This window comes from Watersipora subatra, chromosome 9 (assembly GCF_963576615.1).
Source record: "Watersipora subatra chromosome 9, tzWatSuba1.1, whole genome shotgun sequence".
Classification (NCBI taxonomy): domain Eukaryota; kingdom Metazoa; phylum Bryozoa; class Gymnolaemata; order Cheilostomatida; family Watersiporidae; genus Watersipora; species Watersipora subatra.
Window position 1 is genome coordinate 51,281,228 of NC_088716.1, and position 24,390 is coordinate 51,305,617.

General features: G+C 35.9%; 1 protein-coding gene across 1 annotated transcript; it reads left to right on the plus strand.

Moving 5' to 3' along the window:
- Window positions 1-1,077: 1,077 nt before the first annotated feature.
- Window positions 1,078-19,158, plus strand: LOC137405460 (aldehyde dehydrogenase family 16 member A1-like). The gene is made up of 16 exons (XM_068091731.1): window positions 1,078-1,295; window positions 1,482-1,584; window positions 2,330-2,456; window positions 3,364-3,542; window positions 5,097-5,359; window positions 5,726-5,878; window positions 5,979-6,176; window positions 7,732-7,827; window positions 9,228-9,386; window positions 10,805-10,888; window positions 11,468-11,628; window positions 11,711-11,878; window positions 12,826-13,030; window positions 13,336-13,521; window positions 14,665-14,763; window positions 18,513-19,158. Exons 1-16 carry the CDS (start codon window positions 1,179-1,181, stop codon window positions 18,711-18,713), a joined length of 2,499 nt encoding a protein of 832 aa, XP_067947832.1. The 5' UTR covers window positions 1,078-1,178; the 3' UTR covers window positions 18,714-19,158.
- The last annotated feature ends 5,232 nt before the right edge of the window (window positions 19,159-24,390 follow it).

Here is a 24,390-nt window from a genome sequence, read left to right on the forward strand (position 1 = left end):
AGGAAAGAATAGGGATAGAAGAGGGTGGCAAATAAAGCCCTGATGGCTCATGATTTGTGTGCAACAATTCATACCTTTTATAGTTTTAATCTAAGGTGGTTATCAGATATTATCACATAATTGCTTTAGTTTACTGGATTATGTATCCAAGAAGGTTTTTATGTGAAAATAAATGTGATTTTGTCAAATTCTCCTCATAAGCTTCATTGTTACCAGCAGTGCAGTCAAGCGTGAGGTACAATACAGTGACGTTACGTCATGCTATTTAAGTCTGACAAGGCAACCGATAGGAATAGCTATTATTGGCCAATCTAGGTTTATATATACCACCAAACATAGCTTCCAAGTAGTTGGATTACAAGAGTGCACCACCACTCCCAGTAATAATATGGTAATAATAGGTAGTAATAAATAATAATCATAATAATACAATAATCACACATAAACAGACCTGCCAACCCAAGAGTGGGACAATGCGTGAGATTTGGTTTTGGGGCAATTGATGTATCAATGATAGTATATATGAAATTGTGGAAATTGGGGCAAAGATCTCACGCATTTTCATTTTTTCTTTGGGGTAAATGCGTGAGTCTCACGCCTAATGCGTGAGAGTTGGCAGGTATGCACATAAATGGCAGCAATACCATTAAAACCAGTTATAAAAATAGTGAATGGAAGGCAGATAGAAATAATGGATTTTCGCAATGACAATTGAACACATTCTGCAGTATCTAGGACATGTATTAAAAGTTTAAACCTGTTTAAGCTCTTTGGATTCCGAAACAAAGCGATAGCATCACAGAGAGCAAACGTAAAACGGCGACGCCATTTTGCAAACAAAAGGATTGAGTGGATCCAGATCGGCCCGCTCACACAGGTGACGAAGTTGCTTAAGACCTTACGTCTATCAGGGTTAGGACTCTATCTACCGGTATCTCTATGCGTATACACTTTCTCCGGGATGATAACCATTTGATACATTTCGCTAATCGGGTTGCGAATTTTAGTACATTAACCAATAGCTGCATTGTTATATCAAATCAGTGATTCCATCTTGGCTAATTATGGATAAATAAAAGCAGCTCTAATTGGCTTTGAATGCCCAGGTCAGCGACAATTTGTACACCATTCGCGTCTATGTGTACCCTTTGCATCGCAGGGAGGACCCTTCACATATTATGGCCGCTACAGCAGGCATACAGAAATTAAAGGAAAATACAGCTAACGAGAGTGTGGCTGAAATATTTGAAAGTATGAGCTATGGACCTGCTCCAGAGGCAGAAAATGTAGTGCAGGTATGCGCAAAAATCAAGTGATCGTTTCCTGCTTCATCATATTTTAATAAGACTTGGAGGCTAACATGCACCATCAAAACTGCAGTCAGATCAATCATTTTGCCATCATTTGCGTACATCACCAATCAGTTCTGAATCTTCATGCATAAAATTTTTTCGAAAATCTCCATGAAAGAGATATTGCAGGGTTGGCTCGATGACAAAAAGAGGTCTTTAGGACATTTTATAAATGGAAAGTATCACCAGCCTGCAGAACGGAAAGTATACGAGGTAAAGAACCCAGCAACAGGTAAAGCTACTGGTTGTAAAGTGAAATGCAATGTTTTCCCAATTCATTTGTATTGCATTGCGCAGAAGCAATCCCTAGCTTATTAAATAGAAGTCAGGCAATCCTAAGCAGGCCCGCCAACCCAAGAGTGGGGCAATGCTTGAGATTTTGTTTTGGGGTGATAGATGTATCAATAATAGTATATATAAAATTGTGGAAATTGGGACAAAAAATCTCACACATTTTTCACTCATTTTCATTTTTTCTTTGGTGTGATTGCGTGAGTCTCACGCCCAATGCGTGAGAGTTGGCAGGCCTGATCCCAAGCTGCATGCCTAAGCATTACTTACTTAGTATGAAGTACTGTAACGGTAAGTCATGCTAAGTACTTAGTACTTAGCATGACTTACCTGTTCTAAAAGTTTTTATTTTTGCATCGGTTTGGATATTGCAGGGCTATAAATCAGAAGTGTCCAACCTTGAAAATGGCGTATGTAACTTCTATAAGGCCAATCTAGCAATAAATTTCTGCTAATACAGGTACATAATCTTATGAGATACGCAATTTTGTTATGAGTAGTTTTGCATTTTTAAAGATCCTTTGGCTTATAGCAGAGGTGAGCAGAATTACTTGAATTCAACAAAGTCGTTTGAAAGAACAGTTTGAAAATAAACTAGGGCTAATAGGCCACAGGAAAGCCATCTCATCAATTATATCCTTTAACAACTTACCAAATTAGTTTTCTGATACCCTATAAATTGGCAGGCAAGGTTCTCTGTACGACGATGAGGGGAGAAAAAGAAGATGTAGACATAGCTGTATCTGCTGCAAGAGAAGCACAGACTTCATGGAGCAAACTCACACCTCACGAGAGAGCCAGGCATATCTACAGGTCAGCTTTTTGTAGCAATCTTGCTTGTCTAAATTTAAGTAGGAAAATATGTATATGGGAGTTTTGAAATTAGCTTTTTGTATTAACACATCGGAGAGTCTTTTTGCCGATAATAGCTAATGTCAGCTAGCATCGTTCAAATTAATTTACTGCGGACATCATTGCTGCATAATGAAAAATGACGCAGTGATATTTTCGAACAACTTTGATGAGGTCAAAAAGCAATTCCAATTATCATTTTGAATTTCCGATCAAGATTCCATCCTATCTCACTGAACCAGCATAGCATGGGTTCATCTCGTTTATGTGAGTTAGTATACGGTATATAGTTAGAGAGTTAGTATACGACAATATGGCTTTTGCCTTTCTGTCATAAGTGTTGTTCAAAACTAGCGAGGTTTTTTCTTGCCTCCAAAAACAGTGTACTTCATTTTTTATGTAAATCAGCCAGAAATTTTGTTTTTTCTGCTGTGAAGTTTTGCACTCAATTCACAAACTTATTTTTTAAAGCTCTGCAACTGAAACCTTTAGCTTTTCACAACAGCAAACTCAATACATATAAGTAAAAATGTAGTATGCTAAAGTCAATTTTTTCAAAATTAGCAAAAAGAATCGGAGCGACACCGAGCCATGTGTATTACATGGCGATATAGCTGGCAGATGGAAATCTTGACCGAATCATGACGGAAAACTTTCTGTATAGAATTTTCACATTCTTTTTTGAGTATGAGGTACATTAGCTATTTTTATAATAAAGAAATAAAGGTAGTCAATCAACATATGACAAGTCATCATAGTCACTGGAGCTCATCAGTTATATGTAGACAACTAGCTGCGCTAGTAAAAAATTGTGTTGTTCACTGAACAAATAGTTGGTGTGGAGGTTGTACTCTGAATTCTTCTGCAGCATTGCAAGGCATGTTCAGAAGCATGCCCGGCTCCTCAGTGTCCTCGAGAGCATGGATAATGGGAAGACGTTCCGAGAAACGAGAGACGCAGATATACCGCTAGTCATCAGACATTTTTATCATTACGCTGGTTGGGCTCAGCTCTCTGAGACAGAGATGAGTGGCTGGACTTCAGTAGGTGAGTTCTTGGTTCCGTTTTGGTATAATTTTTTTGGCTAAAAAATTATAATTCCGTTCCATCGTTGCTGCTTGAATGTCATAATAAATAGAAAGGTAGTTCATGGCGAGTAATTATTTAGCTTTTGAACGAAAACTGCCCATCAGAGAGTATAGACATGTTTAAGATCTATATAAATGTGTATACCCTAGGACACTTATGTATTCGTCTCATCTAACTTTCGCATTTTCGCGGAGTCATCCTCTCGCGAAAATTTCATGAGTGAAACTAAACTATCATAACGAACGAGCGAAAACGCGGGATTAAATAGCTTTGTTCATTGATAGTCCAAGAAACAAATGGCAGCAAGCGATCACATTGCATTATCGATCTCGCCCACACAGTTCTACCTGCGGTTCACAATTACAAACTAGTCCCAAATTGAAGATTTTTTTCTTACCGGTGAACCGAACCTGAGGAATCTAATTATGTTTGTTCCACTACATTTATTTTCACATCACTATATTTTCGCACTCATCAGAGCTGCGAAATTAAGTTGCATCGAAATTTTACTCTGTATGCTACTCACGAAACTAAATACTAGCGAAATATAAGTGTCCTAGGGTACCATAAATATGTATTTCTGGTATACACAATTATTATAGTCTAGCTCCAAGATACGTCATTAATGATTTTATTTTATTGCAAAAAGAGCATTCCAACTAATTGCAAATTTACATCATATTCCGGCATATTTTATTCCAATGCATGATCTTTCTAAATTTTTGCATTTGCTAATTTTGCCTATGCTAGATGTTTATTTACTCTTCCCATGCTAGATGTTTATTTTACGTTAATAAAAGGTTTCAAGATCTTTCATGGTTTGTGTCTCCGTTTTTTACATGACAGTTTTAAGGGTTTTCAACTCTTTTTTAACTAAATTCTAAATTCATTTTCTAATAATTATTTTGAAAATATCATTGCTAGCTACTTTAACAATCTTCCACCTACTATCCGTTCTCTTAGCAGGAGAAGGGTATTTTAAATGCTATATGTCAAACCATTTATTTCATTTTAGTGGCTAACTGTTGCCCTTTTTTGTTTTATTATTTTTGCAGGGCATAAATCGGAAAACATTTATGTTTGAAATGAAATTATTGCTAATAAAGTAATATATACATAATAAAGGTTCCAAATAGGATTATCTCCCAATTTTGAAGTTTTTGCATTTGATTACAAGTTGCATATGTATCTCATATGAAAAGACAAAGAAGACTTTTTTATATATGTTGGTGTGGTTTGTATTTTGAGATTGAAAAATAATTTTTATCTTTGTTTGTGTTATAACTGCGTGTCATTGACCAACAATTTCCGGTAGATGCCTGTTGCATGGTGCCCTGATTTTATATATTATAAGTTGTCTTTTCTTTATTCAATGTGTAGTGCAAATATTGTGAGTTGTCTTTTTTTTGTTCCAAGAGTAGTCAACTCTTAGTTGTTACTCGACAATTTTACCTTATACACCCCAGATAACAATGTTTAGATATTCAACCACCATGTTTTAAATATTTGTAGGTGTTGTTGGTGCAATTGTGCCGTGGAATTTTCCTCTCATGTTGCTAACATGGAAGCTCGCTCCCGCCTTGGCTATGGGCAACACAGTGGTTTTAAAGCCTGCCTCTTTCACATCCTTGACCGCTCTCCTGTTAGCTGAGATCTGTGCGGAGGCGGGACTTCCTCCAGGTGTGTTTAACGTTGTAACTGGAAGTGGAGCTTTTGGCAGCATGCTAGCTGATCATCCAGATGTGGATAAGGTTGCATTTACTGGCTCCACGTTGGTAAGTATCAAATCATCGTTTCTTTCATACATTCTTGATTTAGCATCGCTCTGAATGAAGATTTTTGTTGATTTGATCTGTCACCTGGTTATCGCCTTATACCTATAACCTTGTTATTCTTGATGGATACTGATACACTGTGTGATGTACTGATAAAATGTTACGATTTGATAAGGTAAACTTGTCTATTATCTAAGGACAAGTTTTATACCTTTGCAATGGTTCTATCATAAACTTATTAGCTGGGTAACAGGCTAAGAAATGTCATGAGTATCATACTGTTGCTTTAGCCTTAGTTCTTCAATCTGTCAATATAAAAATCCTCTCTGATATTTAGTTATTTAGCTAATATTGGTATATGTCAAGGTTGGGCAGAAGTTGAGGAGACTCACCGCAGGTTCTGGAAAAAAGATATCTCTTGAGCTTGGTGGAAAATCTCCTGTCATCGTGTTTGACTCGGCAGATTTGGACAGTGCGGTGGAGGGTGTTGTCAATGCAATCTGGTTTAACCAGGGTCAGGTAGGTATATACATGTACTCTTTGGTTAATTTTGCTTATCCATACACAATTCGTTTACGTAAGGTCGTGTGCATGAACTTTCTAAACCTCGCTTATGTAGGTCTGCAGCGCAGGATCGCGACTGCTCGTACAGGAAACCGTGTATGATAAATTCATAAACAAGGTCAGAATCAGAATGGGGCAGCTTCGAGTTGGGAGCAGTCTTGACAAGACTATGGATATGGGAGCTATTGTGGATGAAAGTCAGCGTGCTTCTATAGATGAGCTCGTACAAGCAGCAAAAGAGGATGGCGCAGAGGTACAGCTTCTCAAATGATCCTTAGCTTTTACCCAACAGTATTGGTTGTATTGTTTCTAGCACAGCCACACCTCGACATACGAGCTTAATGTGTTCCAGGACTAAGCTCATAGGTCGATGTTCTCATGTCTCAAGACAATATTTCCTATATAGAATAACTAAATACAAATTAATCCGTTCCCATACTGTGAAAAACCACCTGAAAATAGGATATTACGGTGGAAAATGTGTCTGTGATTGTAATTTACTACCTACGGTCACAAAGTAACAAATAGTTGGCGGTTATGATCTGCGATAAAGTGTAACATTACTATGTACGGTACTGTATGGAGTTCTTACCTTCGAAACGGACGTAGTGGATAGTAGCAATGTGAGAGAGAGAGACTTGACAGCAACAACAGTACACTATACCTGCTATGCTACGTAAAATAAACTTGGAATTTAACTTAATATTTTCCTACAGTTAAATCCAACTTCGTCTTCACTTTAATTTTTGCATAATCTTTTTCCAGTTCGGCGCTTTTTGCCTCGCTTTCACTAACTTTTAGCTAGCCTTTTTAAACCTTTTTTCAAACTGATTCGATGAGAAAGACCGAGCAATGCTGTTACTGAAAGCGACCTCTCAGCATCTTCTCGCACCCTGGGACATTTAGTAGCAGCATTGAAAATGCTCGTATTTCAAAATTTTTACATATGTCAAGGCGGAAACCTGCTCGAAATTTTGCTCACATCTTATTTGTTGGGTATGCTCGTATGTTGAGGTATGACTGTCTGTCGGTTTTCTTTATGGTCAAACATTTGCTTAGGAATTTTATGACTTTGATTTCAATGACACAGTTGCAGTCCGGTGGTACCTCAAGACATGACTATATGCTGCTGTGCTGAGATGTTAGAATGCAGAATCATGATTTACACCATGGTCGGGGTCAAGGGTCAAGTAATAATGCACATTAATTATTACATTAGATTAGTCATTAAATTATTAGTTAGTAATTAAAGGCAAAATTCTTGAGTATTTTAGTTTGAAATTTAATGATTAAAGCAGTAATTCTTGCAAGTAATGCATTAATTAAATTATTAGTACAGTTTTTTTTCAAACGTTGGTTTGATATTTAGTTAGTAAATCAATTCACCTTTGGAAAAAAAATTAATTAATTAATTAAATTATTAGTGTGCCTAATTAACAAACTAATTTGGGAATTTAATGCTAAATTGATTTTAATCATAACATTATTTGTTAGTTCAATTATTAATGCAAGTTCACATACTCAAAATTAATTAATTTAATTATTTATGCAATTTTAAACAACTAAAAAATTATTAATTTGATGGCAATTTCTGCTGTCGCCCAACCCTGATTTTCACATAATGATGTGAGAAGCGTAAAATTAAAGCATTATCAGTTAACGATCAATCAAGCAAGAATATTTTAATGAATTATTTAACAAAAAAAGGAATAATTTGTTGTGATTTTGTAATCAATCATTTATTCCATAGTTCACATTTGTGACCGGTAGTACAGGAAGTGTATATATGCGGGATATCTCTATTGCAGGTATACCAAGCATACTCTTGCATGCCTTCCGGCTGCTTCTACCCTCCGACACTAATTACTAAAGTACAGACAGTAAGCAGAGTGGTGCAAGAGGAGGTTCGTATTCCATTATTAGGGTATCGGTTCACCGTCTCTCTGTATAGTTTGTTTTGTGATGTGCTGTTGATATGCGAACAGCAGCAGTTCCTCTTACTGTTAGTATTTTTGAAATCTAGTAGTCTATTAGGCTGTTAGTTGTGCTGCATTTTGGTAGTTGGATTTACAAAAGACTATTTCTATCTAAAAATTGTACATGATTTTATTCTTTATTCCTCTCAGCTGATGCTCTCATCTCACCAACTTGCATAACTGTAGATTAGAGGCGAATTTAGTTTTGTCAGGGTGCTGCAAGGCAGTCCCTCAAGTGGGTGTTTTATGACTCTGGTACGGAAACTGGGCTAGTCACATCATAGCTTGCGGTAGTGTAGAAGAAGTAACATTAGAAATGGTGACGGCTCGGATATGTACCAGGAACTTAGTCTGAGTTGCAGTTACATATTTACCTGTGTTACCACTCGATTTGTGTTCTGTAACTGTATTTTTATTTATAGTTACTAGTGCGGTCGCGATCCCGTGCACCATGAGAGATTGTCATGAGTAATCAGGATGTGCATAATTATCTCTTTCACTACGAAATTAATTTCTTTACCGAGACATTCTTGCGTATTTGATACAACCAACTATTTGTCAGGGGCGCATATAATTCATCATAACTTTTGATACATGTAGTTTATAGAAAATATTTTGATACCAAATTAATCAACATAAAATTTGACATCAGCTGGTGCCATGAAAATACCACAAATGCTTTGAATGAGAATGAACACTTGGCCTTTTTCCAAAAGACTGGGAGTCTGTTCAAACCCGATGATTTATCAATATTATTACAGTTTACGGCACTATTATTAATGATAAAATATGAATAATAACTCTCAGTAGTAATATTGTTTAATAAAAATCACTCAAAGTCCATAGAACTAAAATTAGTGAAAATTCGTAGCTGTAATACATCTAGCATGACTGGTCTAGAGACATTACAGCTAACAATAAATTGCGATAAAAAATAAAAGATTTTGAAAGGCAAAACTACGTTCAAGATGGTTTATGTATTTTTATTTGCTCAACGCATACAAATAATTGTTTCCTTTCGTTTAAGTACAGGTGTGATAAGGTAATTTAGTGGTGTAGTGGTTGGAATGCCAGATTGGCAATTGGAGTACCCGAGTTCAATACTCGTGTGAGGCAATTTTATTCCTAAAGCTGTTGGCGTTGCTTCTGACAAACATACACCACTCTTATTATAGTGAAGCTTCTCTCTTCTAAAGCAACAATGTTATTTGCTACTCATGCTATATTTAGCCATTTTGTTAACTGTATTTACACAGGTTTCTCTTAAACTTGATGTTTTTAATTAAATTATGCAGCCTCAAGGGATTAACTAAACATATTATATTTAGATATTTGGGCCCGTGCTGGTAGCATTACCATTTCGAACAGCTAAAGAGGCCGTCTCTCTAGCCAACAACACGAGGTATGGCCTCGCAGGAAGTGTCTGGACAGAGAACGTATCTCTCGCCTTAGAGGTGGCTCTTCTTATAAAGGCTGGAGCCATTTGGGTTAGTAACTGGCAACTTGTTGCTTTCTTGATAGACTCTGCTGTCCGCTTGGTTGTATCTCATTAATTAGTTGTGAGTGTCATGAGGGTTCTGCTCGCTAGCATATCCTGTTACTTACTTCAGCTTTGTCTACCAAAGATTAACTTGCACGAAATTTTAGTAGATTTTATCAGAAAATATCAGTATTTTTCTATCACTCGTGATTGTCTTTGATGTTTGAGGTGATCTACCTGCCAGGATGTTTCTAGATTAAAATTGACAAAACCTGATTGCGGTTAAAACGCTCAGAAAAAAAGTGTGTGAAATGGCATCACTAGTTGATATTGTTGCTATAGTTGATGTCGGCTATTGCGTTCAAGTTACAGAGTCACGCATCTCTATTCTGTCGGTCTGTGCAACTACAGATGTCACAACCACATTTTCGTTGGGTTCCAGCATTCTAACCTCAATCTAGTTTTTTAAATTTGCTCTTGAAACATCTTGGCAGTCAGATCAACTCAAACATCAAAAATGATCGCAAATGATAGAAAAATACCCTATACTTTCTGATCAATCTAATACAATTTTGTGCAAGTTCATTTTTAAGCTTCGCCATTGCAAACTATTTTCCTCCTGGTATAGGATTTATTCCTCTGTGTATAGGATTTATTCCTCCTGGTATAGGATTTATTCCTCCTGGTATAGGATTTATTCCTCCTGGTATAGGATTTATTCCTCCTTCTATAGGATTTATTCCTCCTTGTATAGGATTTATTCCTCCTGGTATAGGATTTATTCCTCCTTCTATAGGATTTATTCCTCCTTGTATAGGATTTATTCCTCCTGGTATAGGATTTATTCCTCCTTGTATAGGATTTATTCCTCCTGGTATAGGATTTATTCCTCCTTCTATAGGATTTATTCCTCCTTGTATAGGATTTATTCCTCCTGGTATAGGATTTATTCCTCCTTCTATAGGATTTATTCCTCCTGGTATAGGATTTATTCCTCCTGGTATAGGATTTATTCCTCCTGGTATAGGATTTATTCCTCCTGGTATAGGATTTATTCCTCCTGGTATAGGATTTATTCCTCTGTGTATAGGATTTATTCCTCCTTCTATAGGATTTATTCCTTTTGGTATAGGATTTATTCCTCCGGGTGTAGGATTTATTCCTTCTGGTATAGGATTTATTCCTCCTGGTATAGGATTTATTCCTCCTTGTATAGGATTTATTATTCCTGGTATAGGATTTATTCCTCCTGGTATAGGATTTATTCCTCCTTGTATAGGATTTATTCCTCCTTGTATAGGATTTATTCCTCTTGGTATAGGATTTATTCCTTCTGGTTCAGGATTTATTGTAACAGTTAGGTAGCAATTGGGGTGTTAATAGCATATCCTGTTATGTACTGCTTAAAGGGTCATGCATTTGCAGATAAATGCTCACAATCTGTTTGATGCTGCTGCTGGGTTTGGAGGATACAAAGAGAGTGGATACGGAAGAGATGGAGGAAAAGAGGTAAGCTACATGGAGATTGGTTGTAGTTTACAGGTTTACAGGCTAGAGCAGAGCATGCAACCTGTACGTGACCTGCATACAGCCTGCATCAATAGACTGAGCACTTTAGTTCCATAAGATATTATTGGCCAAATATCAGAAGGGCCTTCGATCTCAGTGTATGACTAATAGCTCCCGAGATGCACATTTCTCACATGACAGAGCGACAATTCATCTGCTGTCATCCAGTTTTATTAGCAGGAGTCAAAATGTCTGCTTTATAAAGCATTTAATTTCTCTTTTGTTTATTTGATTGTTTTTTCATAATATATTATTGTTTATTCACACAACGTTGGTTTTGGGGTCAGTAGCATACCTTACATGCGCTCGCTGTAGTAACTATCCGGTAGAACACTAGTGTTTGGTTGTTTTCAGGATATGAAGATTGAAGTAACTTTCGGAACATTCTGTTTATAGTTAAAACTGTATTCATTCAGCTTCACTTTACCATTCTTACACTAAACAGGTGGAGAACTGATAGCTAGTAGGTAGTCGTAGGCATGTTATGACATTTTCTAGACTCGGGTGTATCTCTTACAGGGACTTTATGAGTACGTCAAACCAAAGTGGGAGGAGAGACCACGACCTTCTAACGAGGATATGGACTATGCCAAGTTTGGCTCAACTTTGCAGTCTAGACCGGCATATACTGATGTCCTGTTGCCTACACTTGATGTTGCGGGCACGGCAGGCACCGTCCCGTAAGTATCCATTTTCTTACCTCTAAAATAATTATCATTATTACTATCAGTTTTGCACTTATTTATTTTGCCTTCTCTGTAGAATTGACCATACATACAAGTTCTATTACGGAGGGGCTCAAAAACGACCCGATGGTCAGTACATGATGCCTGTGAAGTCAGCGGAGGGCAAGGTCATCGGCCATAGTGGTGAAGGAAATCGAAAAGATGTGCGAAATGCTGTCGAGGCAGCGCACAAAGCAGCTCCTGGGTACAGTTAATTACACTGTTGTTTCTTTAGGGTTAAGAGCATAAATATTGTTGCTCATTCACTGGGTTTCCATGCTTTAAGTGGGTTTGGAATTGCCCACTCTTGACAAATTCACACTACCAGATCAACAATTGAAAAATGCACAATGCACTATAGATCGTTCCAAGATTTGCAATGTATCCCTCAAAACAAAACTTGTCAAAGTAGACTCACTTTCGGGTCACAGTCGCTTTCCAATTCATGTTTAGTCAACTAGTTGCACTAGAAAAATTATTATTTTGTATGAGCACCCATCCTTGGCATACAAATGTTAATGTAAAAGCAAAAATTCAAGCAGCAACTGTAGTGAGTAGCATAGTTTTACCGTTTCTATGATTTGGAGTGGAAGCAACTCCGAACATATTTGAAGCGTGGAAACGCAGTGATGGTAAAAGATTCTCGACCATTTCCTATCAAATTTAAGCTCTAGACTATTTTAGACTTTGTGTAGTTTTTGTGCATTTATATTGTCGTAGGAAACGTTGTGGCTACATAACAGATGTTATATTTCTGTGAAGTAAGTTGTACATTTCTCAGTATTGTGGCCTTTCTGCCACAGAGTAAGTTGTATGGGACTTTATATTACTATTAATTTGTTATACTCTCATTCAGTTGTGAGATTTCATAGAATTAAGCTCTTACAAATAGCTGCAACAATATTAAAAGCTGGTTGTAGTATGGTGAGCTAAACCAATCTTATATATATACTATGCTACTATTGCAGACGAGCTCTTTTCTTGTTTCTCTTCTTGTTCTGCTCTTTGAAATAAAAGTTTGCATAATTATCTATTGAACAGCATGGATAGTAAACTTTTATTGCTAAAACTATTTATTAATACATTTCTGTATTTGCTTGAAACTATTTTGTGCTTATTTTGGTATTATCATCTCATGCTGCTTGTTGACAGCTGGGGTAAGAGGGCCGCGTATAACAGGGCCCAGATAATGTTCTACTTAGCCGAGAACCTAGAGCTAAGAAGGCAGGAATTTGCTGAGCGCCTCAGTTTGCAGACTGGCAGAGGCTTAGAAAGCTGTGTGAAGGAGGTGGATCTATCTATTCAGAGACTGTTTCATTGGTCAGCTTACGCAGACAAATATGGTGGTAATGTTCAGGTAGGTATTGCTGTCAGATGGTCTAAACTGAATGACTGCGCAGATAGATATTGCTTTCAGATGGACTAAACCAGGGGTCAGCAACCCGTGGCTCCGGAGCCGCATGTGGCTCTTTCATCCCCTCGCTGCGGCTCCCTCTGACTTTGGATTTCTTTTTCCTTTTTTTACCATATGCCAAGTAATCCATAAAAATATAGAAGTTTTATCACTAGATTTTGTAGATAATTTAAAAAATTGTAATTATGGTGATAAATCAAACATGGGAGCTTGTTATGCGTCATTATGATTGCGACCCATATTTGTAGGAAACAACTCTTTATGGTGCAACCGTGAAGATACATGAGCCAGTGGGAGTTATCGGCATTCTCTGCCCAGATGAATTTCCCCTCTTAGGGTTTGTCTCCCTGCTTGGGCCTGCAGTGGTCCGATCCAATTGTGTTGTTATTGTGCCAAGTGAAAAGCACCCATTATCAGCCCTCGATCTTTACCAGGTAACTTGTCATTAGTTGTCAGCATTGTCTATGGAGTTCCAATTTGACATGTAGACAAATGTAAGGCAACAACTCCAGTTTTACAATATGTTGTTTTTACTCCGAGACCTCTACTTACGAAAGACCTACACTCGATATTTTCAAGTTGTGAAACTTCTGTTGGTAGAAATTGTTCTTCTATTTAGGAAAGATATTTCTAGTTTCGAAAGGCCTTTTGTATTTTGGCCCTTTTGTTTGCTTTGCGTTTTTGACCCGTTTGCTTCTCATGAGGCCGATGTACAATGTGTCTCTCTCAGTTTTATTTGCTAGCAAAGGTCTGTAAACAACTAGATTTTTCTTTTCTTTCAATGTATAATTTAGAGTAATCATATAGGTATCACATAGAGCGTAGGACAACTTGTGTTCCTAGTAATTTAAGTCCTGCGTTTGCTGTTGGATGACATAGTTTTTTAGTTTATGTCGAAATGAATAAAAAAAATCTTTTCACTCATGTTTTAAAAATATGTATTTTAAACAAAACCGAAACAACAATACAATAGCCATCTCTTCTGGCCGCCATCCTCTATCCTCATGCGGTTTTCACTTAGCCTCGTCTGGGCGTCCGACGCAGAGACTAACCAAAGAGCCATATCAATCATAGTTTGACTTGATTGTTTATCATTCTTCCTTCCATATGTATCTTTCCTATTTATTATGTGGTAATATAATTCTAATATGCATTTGTTACAGCTTTTAACTATTAACGTATATTTACAATTTATACAAATGTTACATGCGAGCTTTGTGAGGGTTGCAATGGATACGGCATTCATATGGTAAAATTAGCTTCTAGTTTTAAAATTTTAATCTAAAAATCTTCTACTTTTTAAAACAGAACAAATTAATTTTGTAAATAGAGGTTCCACTGTATTCGATTTCTGCCTATTTCACTTGTGAAGAAAGTTTGAAAACACCAATTTTAAACAAAGTGTTACAACATGATACACTGCTCATGTCTTGTTTGTTTGTATAATACACTGTTCATATCTGACTGGTATATATAATACACTGCTTATATCTGACTGGTATGTATAATACACTGTTCATATCTGACTGGTCTGCCATCAAAGCATTTCATGAATAAAAACTAAACTGTGTTTTCAGGTCTTCGACACTTCAGATCTTCCAGGAGGCGTGGTTAACATCCTGACAGGAAGTAAAGACCATCTTGCTAAGTACCTTGTTGAGCACCAGGATATACAGGTATACAAATTTAATTGTGTAATCTAATGTGTTTCACACTTGTTCTGATTCCTAGTTAGTTTTATGGCTGATCACCCATTGAGCGGTGTTATCTTTTTCTCTCCAGTTTTACCTTTTAATTCAAGATTTGGATCTTGAGCTTAGATTAGAGATGTAAAGAAAAACTTGTACAAAATTTTAATCGGTTTTATCAAAAAGTATTGGCATTTTTCTATCATTTGCGATGATTTCTGATGTTTGAGGTGATCTGACTGTCAGGATGCTTATAGATTAAAATCGACAAGGGACTTAAAGAATAGAGACGCGTAATTCTGTAACCTGAACACAATAGCCGATAACAAGTATAACAGTGATAACAACTAGTGATGTCATTTCACACGCATTTCTCTTGTTTGTGTTTCAACCACAATCAAGTTTTGTCGATTTTAATCTTGAAACATCCTGGCTGTCAGATCACCTCAAACATGGAGAATAATTGCAAATTATAGAAAAATACAAATACTTTCTTATAAAATCTGCTAACATTTTTTGCAAGTCTATCTTCACGGTCTGGCTACACACACCGGCGAGTTGCATTCCCAATACGTAGTTGGAATATTTGCTGTGACTACAAACACTTAGGATACTAAACGATGCATTGTGTTGACAAATAGATTGATTAATCAGAATTTGTCTCAGTTGTTTGAAGCTAGCCCTGGACTTTGCAATAATTTTGTTCAAGTGTTGGCAGGTTATTTGCTATTAATAAAGATCATCATGACATTATCAAAAATTTGTGATAGTAATAACATGTGTGCAGCTATTTGTATTGTAGTATTTTCCCACAAAAAATTCTTAGCAAAAAAGTTACCGAAGAAAACTGCAAAATACAAAAATACTATAAGTTTATGACTTGAATTAAACTATTGAAAAAGATTTTTATCTTATTTAACTATCAAAGGAATTATCTGAAATTTTTCATAAACAGTTTCAATTTGCTATGGTAACTATTATATAGCTGCTACAAAACAGAATCTTTCTCTATGCTTGTGCGAAGTCCTGTTGTCTTTTGAAAAACCAATTTTGCACATAACTCGCTTATATTAAAAATGAACAGATTTTTATCGAGGTCTTCATAATCAACTTATTCAGCCAATTACGGAAAGAAACATAGACATAGATAAACATAGACCAACAAGTTTGTTTTAAATTTAAAATGACGCTTCGACAGCCCGTCGACTGCGCATTGACCACAAATGATGTGTTTCGTTAGTTGTATTGCTATGCCTTTAGCAGGTGTTCTCTGCCAGTTCATTATCGATACACATTAGATTTTAGAATATTCACCCATCATTAGTGTATCCATCTTCCCATTTTACTTTAGGTGAACTGATATACGTAGGCAAGCTTGATGACTGTTGACAACGTCTCTCATAATCTGGTATTAATTTGTTGTTTAAGTTTGAGTGAGCCATCGCCTGCACAGTAAGTCCTTCCGTGCGTCACCTGCTCTCATCTCGGATAACTCTAATTGTTTCAGGGAAGCTTCATTCCCGCAGTCGCGATAACGTAACATCTTCTGCGGGTTTACATATCTCAAGAATTGTAGCTTAATTGTGTGAGAATCTTTTATTGTTGAGCCGAGTGCTAATTGCTCTAATCTTGTGTTGTGCTTAGTAGGCCACCTGTTCGATGCTGTCATGGCGTGTTTAGAAGAGCGAGAAGAGGGATTTATGATTTGCTCATTTGGACCATTTCAAATTGAAATGGCAGTCGTGAAGGCATAGCAGTTGATGCCATAATGCTCTGCTTCTTTCTCTGGCCTCCTTAACTTAATATAGTCAAATATCTGTTTTCGCAGCTGTAGCCCGAGTTACAGTTACAGCGTGTGTCCGGTTTAGTGTACTGACAGGATACTCTCCGGATGGTCTTACTTCGTGTATTCTGGGCTTGCCAACTGATGAGTTTATCAGATCTTGCTATTTGAGTAAAACAGTTTCCAAGCGTGCATGCATGAGTGTGCGTTTGTGTGCATGTTTGTGTTGTATGTCATCATGAATAGCATGCTGCAAAAAAAATTTGGAAATTTGTACAAAAAATGAGGCCAAAGTGCGGAATAGCACTGCGGCTAATTGAGAAGCTGGGCCGGGCCGTAAGTTGGCAGGTGTAAGTATTTGTTGTTTTTGTTTGAACAGTTTTTTGTAATTACTAATGAGCTTATGCTGGTGTCTGTAAACCAAAATTATTGCGTTGGAAAACACTAAAGCTTCAGCAAGTAGTCCTTGAGGATGTGATCACATTAAATTCTGCTAGAGTTTATCAGAAAGTATAGATATTTTTCTATCATTTGAGATTTAGTTTGTTGTTGTAAGTGATCTGACTACCTGGATTCTTCAAGATTAAAATTGACAAAAGTTACTAGCAGTTAAAAAGCTCAGAAGAATAAGCCATGCCAAGACTTCCTCAAAAATGACGACAATAGTCGCGCTTTCTGATTGCAAATCATAAATCTATGATTCCATCAGCATCCGGTACTTCTATGTTTACACAGCATTTAGTGAAAAGTAATGGGAAAAATTTCTAACCAACATATATGTAAATCATTTAAGACATTCATGCTGATGTCTCTGAGGCTATATTTATAGTTTAATTCTAAGAATCATGAGCAAAGGCAAACAAAATATATATCAATAGAGACGCATAACACTGCAACTTGAGCGCAATGGCCCATGTCATAAGAGGGCCCAACCGGAAGCGCGACTATTGATGTCATTTTTGGAGAAGTCTTGGTACATCATTTTCTTCTGAACATTTCAACTGCGATCAAGTTTTGTCAATTGTAATTTTGAAACATCCCGACAGTCAGATCATCGAAAACAACAAATAAAATCTAGAATAACGGAAATATATCTATACTTTCTAATAAAATCGACTAAAATTTGATGTGATCACATGTTTAACATCAGCTATAAAATTATCAGTTCTTTTAATCCTTCACTAACTTGTTCTGCAGTTTTGTGAGCTCTTCTGAATGTTTTATTTGCAAGCGTTAGTTGTACAGAGATGTAACGTTCTGCTGAGATATTTTTATGCTGTGCGTGTAGGGTGTTTGTTTTACTTAACATTAAACACAGCTGTCAGTACATCATATCAAATCATGGTGCTCCTAGTGGTTGTGATGGAAGTCGTCTCTCTTGGAAATTTTTATGACATTTGTTCACGACGTCGAATGACATGCTGCGGAATCAAGTATGCTATTGTATTGAATTTTCACAATGAATAAAAACCAAACATTTACATTAAACAAAACTATTTAAAATATAGTTAAATTTAACTATAATTTTACCTTTTTAATTTAATTTGCTGAAACCTTTAAATACCCTATAAACTTTAGCATTTACCATGTCTATGTTTTATCGGCTCACCTCTGAAAGATGGAAGGGTGGCGTTCTTAATCTGCGTACTTTGACTGTGTTAGATTTTAGTGCTCAAAACTTGATTCATTCCTTTCCGGACTGCATCATCTCAGCTTTATTGCGGTTATGTTGAAAATGCTGGGAATATCTCTTTATCTTGACCTCTCCTGCCTAATTACCTATGGTTTTATGTTATGTCAGTTTGAGGTAATGTGGTGTGGTCATCTATAGCAGTTGCTAATGGCGAGAAATAGCTTTAAATCATCGTTAAGTGCGAAAATGATCTCCTTCATTTCTTCTCGCAAGTAGGCTGTGGTCCAAGATGAATCATGAAGTGGTATTATCTATATGCAGTCTCTTTGGTACTTTGGGAGTGAAAGAGGCTCTAAATATGTGGAGTACGTCTCGGCAGAGAATGTGAAAAGAACTTGGGTGAACCATGGGCTAAGCAGGGACTGGGAAAACGCGGAGCAAGGCTGTGGCGAGGAGTTTCTCTACCATTCGACTCAAGTGAAGAACATTTGGATCCCAATGGGTGAGATCTATGCGAACTGAGTGGGAGAGGCCATTCCTAATCGCTAGTCCTCGACAGCTAATCCTCGGCAGCTGGTCTTCGACAGTGAATTCTATATGTGCTACTATAGCTATATTTAGTGCCCACAAATCTGGCCAAAAATTTAATTCACTATTTTTCCTTTGATTATAGAAAATTTGATCATCAGGGTAATATATAGAGATGTTCCAGTTCCATATATTCTCATAGATTCAACAATCAGTTTTTAGTGTATATTTGATTTTTATGGGGTTTTTATTAATTTTACAGTTAGGTGCTGTTAGCATTGCTAATTAAGAGTTTAAAATCTGTTTGAAGCATATCATTACTCCATTCATAAATTACTCTTGTTTGGCAGCAAGAGCTGTTATCCAGTTCACAATCAATATTTTGTACTTTTGTAACTGTAGGGAATAATTCTAATAAAGCGTATACAGCTTGCTAACTCGTTCTCTCTGTCTAGTTACTCTTGTTGCATTGCTAAAAAACATTTTATATCAAAAATAAAATTTCCACTTCTAGAGTTGGTTGTTTTGATAAAAAGAATTGCTTACCACTAGTAGATTATTTAGTTGTGAGATTAGGAACAAAATCGCACTTGCAGTTGCACTTGCTGACTATTAACTAATTAAATTTATATCTAACTTAAGCAAATCACTTTTCACAGTGTCAGCTGTTTGGAATTTGAGCTAAGCTATCAATATTAACCGTCAACTATTAATTTTGGCCATTAATAACTGATTCATTGCCAATTTAACCCAATATTAACCATTCTTTGCTGCAAGCTCGGGTGCTTCAAGTCTTCGTAGCCTGAATGAAGAATGTGATTGCAACGACTTTTCTACTTTCTCTTTGTTGAATTTGAGTAAAAACTATTCCATTTTTGTCGTGTGTGAGACTGAGAAGTATGGCTGTAAACGGCAGCGTGTTGGAACAGTCAGCGGTCGGTGCATGAACAGAAAGAAGAGGTGTACTGTAGACAGTTGATGGTGAGATGTTTATGTTTGCCAAGTATTTTGCATTTTATACCGAGTAAATTTCTGTGTAACATAAATCAGTGTAAGATGACAACAGAAATATTATCCATTCTATCTTTGTACTGTGTCCCATCGAGAAAGCACTTGCAACAATCTGTCAAAATTTAATGCTAATGCGTGGGATGAAATCAAACAAGTTCACATTTGCAGGTAATCTTTTCCACAATTCATTGTACACGGATCATTAGAACTAATAACCTAGATTTGGCATGGCTAGAGTTGTCATCAATAGAAGAATGGAAACGCCGCCTTGTAATAGAACTATTGACAGACGATGGCGGAAACGCTGAATATGTTACGTATATAGCAAAGAGCTAGCCATAATTTTGTCAGCTCACATCAAAAATGAACATAAATTGTGACATTTTTAGAATAGCTGTGGGGATAGAGATCTATATCTATGAAGTGGGTTGGAGCTTCCAACGAAAGGTCTGAAATGAGGGCTAAACATGAAAACTCGCTGTTAAATTGCTCAACATTTGTATGTTTGTGGAAAGTAACCCATTATACTTACCAGACTAATTATATAAACCATAAACAAATAATTTAATCAATTCAACAACCCTAAGTTGACAAAGTTTCATAACTGAGAAAAATATTACGCTTATTAGCTAATCAGTAGTAGGCCTTCTTCTAAGATATTGCGTGTCATGGTTACATTTATAGGAAGCTACTCAGTTTAAATGTAAATATTTTTTTAGCTTTCAAAGAAACGCTAATTATTTAGTAAAAAATGAGACAGAGTCATAGTCAGACTTTGAGCGTCGCATAACTTGATGCCACAATTATAATAAGAGACATACCATCTGTTTTTATTGAAAGTGCTTTTCACAGAATTTGAAAAAGAACACGCAGGTGTTGCAGAAAGTGCCGGAAGAGAAAATAAAAGTTCTCCGAATAGTTTGTGTCATTTCATGATTCACTGCTTCCATGTAGAGATCGGGCACTGCTTACGCAGCATTCTATCTAAAAAGCCATGAAGCGTAACATTTATCAGAATATTTTGTTACCTAGAGTTAAAAACATCTCCAGAATTTGTTCCATTGTTGAGCATCCCCTAAAAAATATCTTAATTCCGTAATTGTATGACTATTTAATGCAGCCACAAAGGCACAAAGCGAACAGGCTTGAATAGCCAGCTAATTCTGGAGATAATTAGGAGATGGGTGTAGCGTCTGCGTCAACTATTATATTACCTCTGCTAGAAATTGTGGGCAAGCCTATTCCAAGCTGCTAATACTTTTTTAACTTCCTACATCAATAAACAACCTAATGACAGGAATATATGATGCATAGATGTAATTGAGAGAGGTGTGTCAGCTTACACTCGCTTAATCTCTTACAGCTTTCCTTATTTCGTAACATCGTGATGACATTTGAAACTCGTTCTATTGTTCTCTCGTCTGCTTTTTATTATACTTATTAGAGGTTACCTTTGCTGTCTCTTTGATTTGATGTCTCTTTGATTTGATGCCAGAAAACAAAGTTTCCTCTTTCAACTAAACAGCTTTCAACTAAAAACATTATATGTAGTCAGAGACTTATTTAGAGTTGATCGTAGCTATCTCAATGAACATTACATCTAAAGTCTATCATGCCATTTGGTATTTATTAATTTGCAGACCTTCAACACAGTTGGTACCTGGACTATAGACATATATGTCTCCAATCATGAAATGTCTTCGAGTCATTTTTAAACTCTCCTTAATAAAGATGGCATACTTGTGTGTGTCAGCCTACAGCTCTAGATTTTTCATAATATCTATATATAAATCTTATTGTCTGTCTGTCATTCGTGTGCCCAGTTGTAGCGATAAAGCTTTAGGAACAATATATGATATTGATATCGAAACCTCCAGGTCTGCAGACGGGCAAGCTAACCCACTAGGCCAAGCGGCTACATTGCTATACAAAAGAATAATTATGGCCATACTTATTACATCAGTTGAAATACTCACACTTGAAGCGCTTGAGAAAATACTATTGGTGATAATTAGCATGCTTGAAAATCATGATTGCATGAGAGATCATTACGCGTAAAGTAATGATCATTAAGCTTATTTCGAACACGGCTTTTATTATAGTGAAGATTAGCTGAATGACAGGCGTTGCACGGGTAATAAAAAACAGCTGATAAACAGTCGCAGGTAATGTAGTTACCATTGACTAATCTGAGTAACTTAAGCTAGTATATTGTTAAACTTCCTATACTAAGAGCCATGGAAGCCTTGAAACTAGCTCATTGGTACTAGGTGCTAGTTTCACAGCTAGATTTTTTATAAACGAGGTCAAAAAATCGGCTTCGCAATTGAATTGATCTCGGAACCCCCGTTTTGCAGACAGACCAGATAACCACTACACCAAATGGCTGCATTGCTATGCAGTTGAATATTTGTGGTCATACTCATTACACCATTTAACATAAGCACCCTTGAAGTGTTTGCAAAAGTACTAGTGGCTACTACTAGCATGCTTGAAGATCATGATTGAGTAAAAGCTTGCGTGCTACAATCATTAAATACAACAAAACTTCGCCTCTTTTTTATTTACAATTTCCACGCTATATATTTTAATTAAAACCAATTTTCTTTATAACTATTTTTAATCAATATCATTTAAAGCACTGTCATTCGTATGAAAATTGCCTTTTTAAATTTTATATGGATATAGTACATTAACGTGCGTAATTTCCTTTGCTCAACAGTTGAATATTGAGCCCACTGCGCAGGTTCATCACAAAACCTCATTACACTATTAGTTTTCTGTATCATCTTACACATTTTTTCCTTTGAATTTCACGAATTCATGATTTAATCAATCACATTTTAAGACAAACATAGTTCTATTGTGTAAGGTAATAATTATCAGCTGTTTCTCACTCTCCTATATCTGTTAAATCATAATCACACTTATAAAGTTCAACTTGTATCATTATTTCAGAGTTTAGTTTTTTATAAACATATTTTGAATATAGTGTTTTAAGTTTAAACACTGCTAATTTTCCTAGTATACTTTTTTCTGTTAAATTTCATAAATTTAAACTTTAGAATAATAAATGTTGTATGTTGCATGAAATTGATTTTCTGTGTAAGAACTTTTTTATCACCTGTGCAACGCCGGGTATTCAGTTACGTATATATAACCTACTAGCTGTGCTACCCGGCATTGCCCGGGTAATAAAAACGTCTTTGGTTAGAAAGTTGATTTGTATTTAACATATAACAACATTTGCCATTCTAACTTTCAAACTGCATATGCATATCATGAGAAAAGTTTTTTATGTAATTGAAATAAATTAAGAGAGAAAATAAAAATAACTGTAAAGGTTTTCAAATTTTGTCAAACAACTTTTAAACTTCATATCATGAAAAAAATGTTTCGTGCAGGTCAAATAAATTGAAAAAAATAGAGCGACTGTATAAAAGTTTAGATGTAAATGTGAAATAATTAGCAAGTAATAGCTAAATTAAGTCGGTTTTGCTACGATTACAATAAAAGATGATTCGGTAATGATACAATTAATACAAACTGAGAAAAAAAATCCTGAATATGTAGAATTAATAATAACAATTCTTGCATAGAAGTGTGTGTGTATAAAAATGGTTACTGTTCCACCAGAAGCTGTCCATCAAAACTTTCAATACGACGATACAGAGACAATATAATTGTCCGCGTGAGAAGAATTGGCCTCGACCCCAGATATAGTAATCGAACCTTACAAAAATATTTTTTAACAGGGCATCGTAACGCGTGGCCGCATCGGTAAAATAATCAGCGTGCACTATAGCCAGAATGACATATCTACAGACATACTTTGAGAAATATATATATATATATAAGATATATATGATTAATATATATAAATATCAGTCTCCGTCTGTTCAGTTATAGCTACAAAGTTTTAGGAAAAAATAATCCGCTTTGCTGAGGATTTAACTCAGAATCTCCAGGTCTGTAGGTGTCAAGATTATCCATTAGACACTGCTTTCACGTGATCTTAGTGATCGATAATGGTGAAGTTATTCATTACACCTGTTAAAATACCCATAACGACGTTGCGTCAGATGTAACGATTACCAGTTGGCCTCACTAGGTGAATATCCAGCGTTGCGCAGGTAATAAAAACAGCTTATAAACAGTTGCAGGTAATGTAGTGTAAAGGTAATGTAGTAAGTAAGGTAATGTACGTAATGTAATGTTTATAAGCTGTTTTTGATTACCCGTGCAATGCAGGGCTTTCAGCTAGTAGTTATATATACATATATATATTAATATATATATATATTAATATATATATATATTAATATATGTATGCATGTATATATACTAGTTGAATGCTCAGGTAATAAAAAGTTTTTGGCCAGAAAATTTATTTTTATTTAACATATACATTATTTACCATTCTAACTTTTAAACTTCATATCATGAAAAAAGAGTTTTTTTGTGCAGTTCAAATAGATTAGGAAAAAAATAAAACAACTGTAAAGGTTTTCAAAAATTTTTTTAAACAGATTTAACTTTTAAATTTCATATAATGAAAGAAGTGTTTTGTTGAAATAATTTAGGAGAAAAAATAAAAGAACTGTAATGGGGTTTAAACGTAAATGTGAAATCATTAGCAAGTATTGGCTAAATTTAGTCT

Bases quoted from the DNA above. Each gene is read 5' to 3' on its own strand.
- LOC137405460 (XM_068091731.1), top strand. From the start codon at position 1,179: ATGGCCGCTACAGCAGGCATACAGAAATTAAAGGAAAATACAGCTAAC. The intron at 1,585-2,329 runs GTAAAGCTACTG...ATAAATTGGCAG, and splicing joins GGTAAAGAACCCAGCAACAG to GCAAGGTTCTCTGTACGACG. The intron at 9,387-10,804 runs GTTAGTAACTGG...ATGCATTTGCAG, and splicing joins TAAAGGCTGGAGCCATTTGG to ATAAATGCTCACAATCTGTT.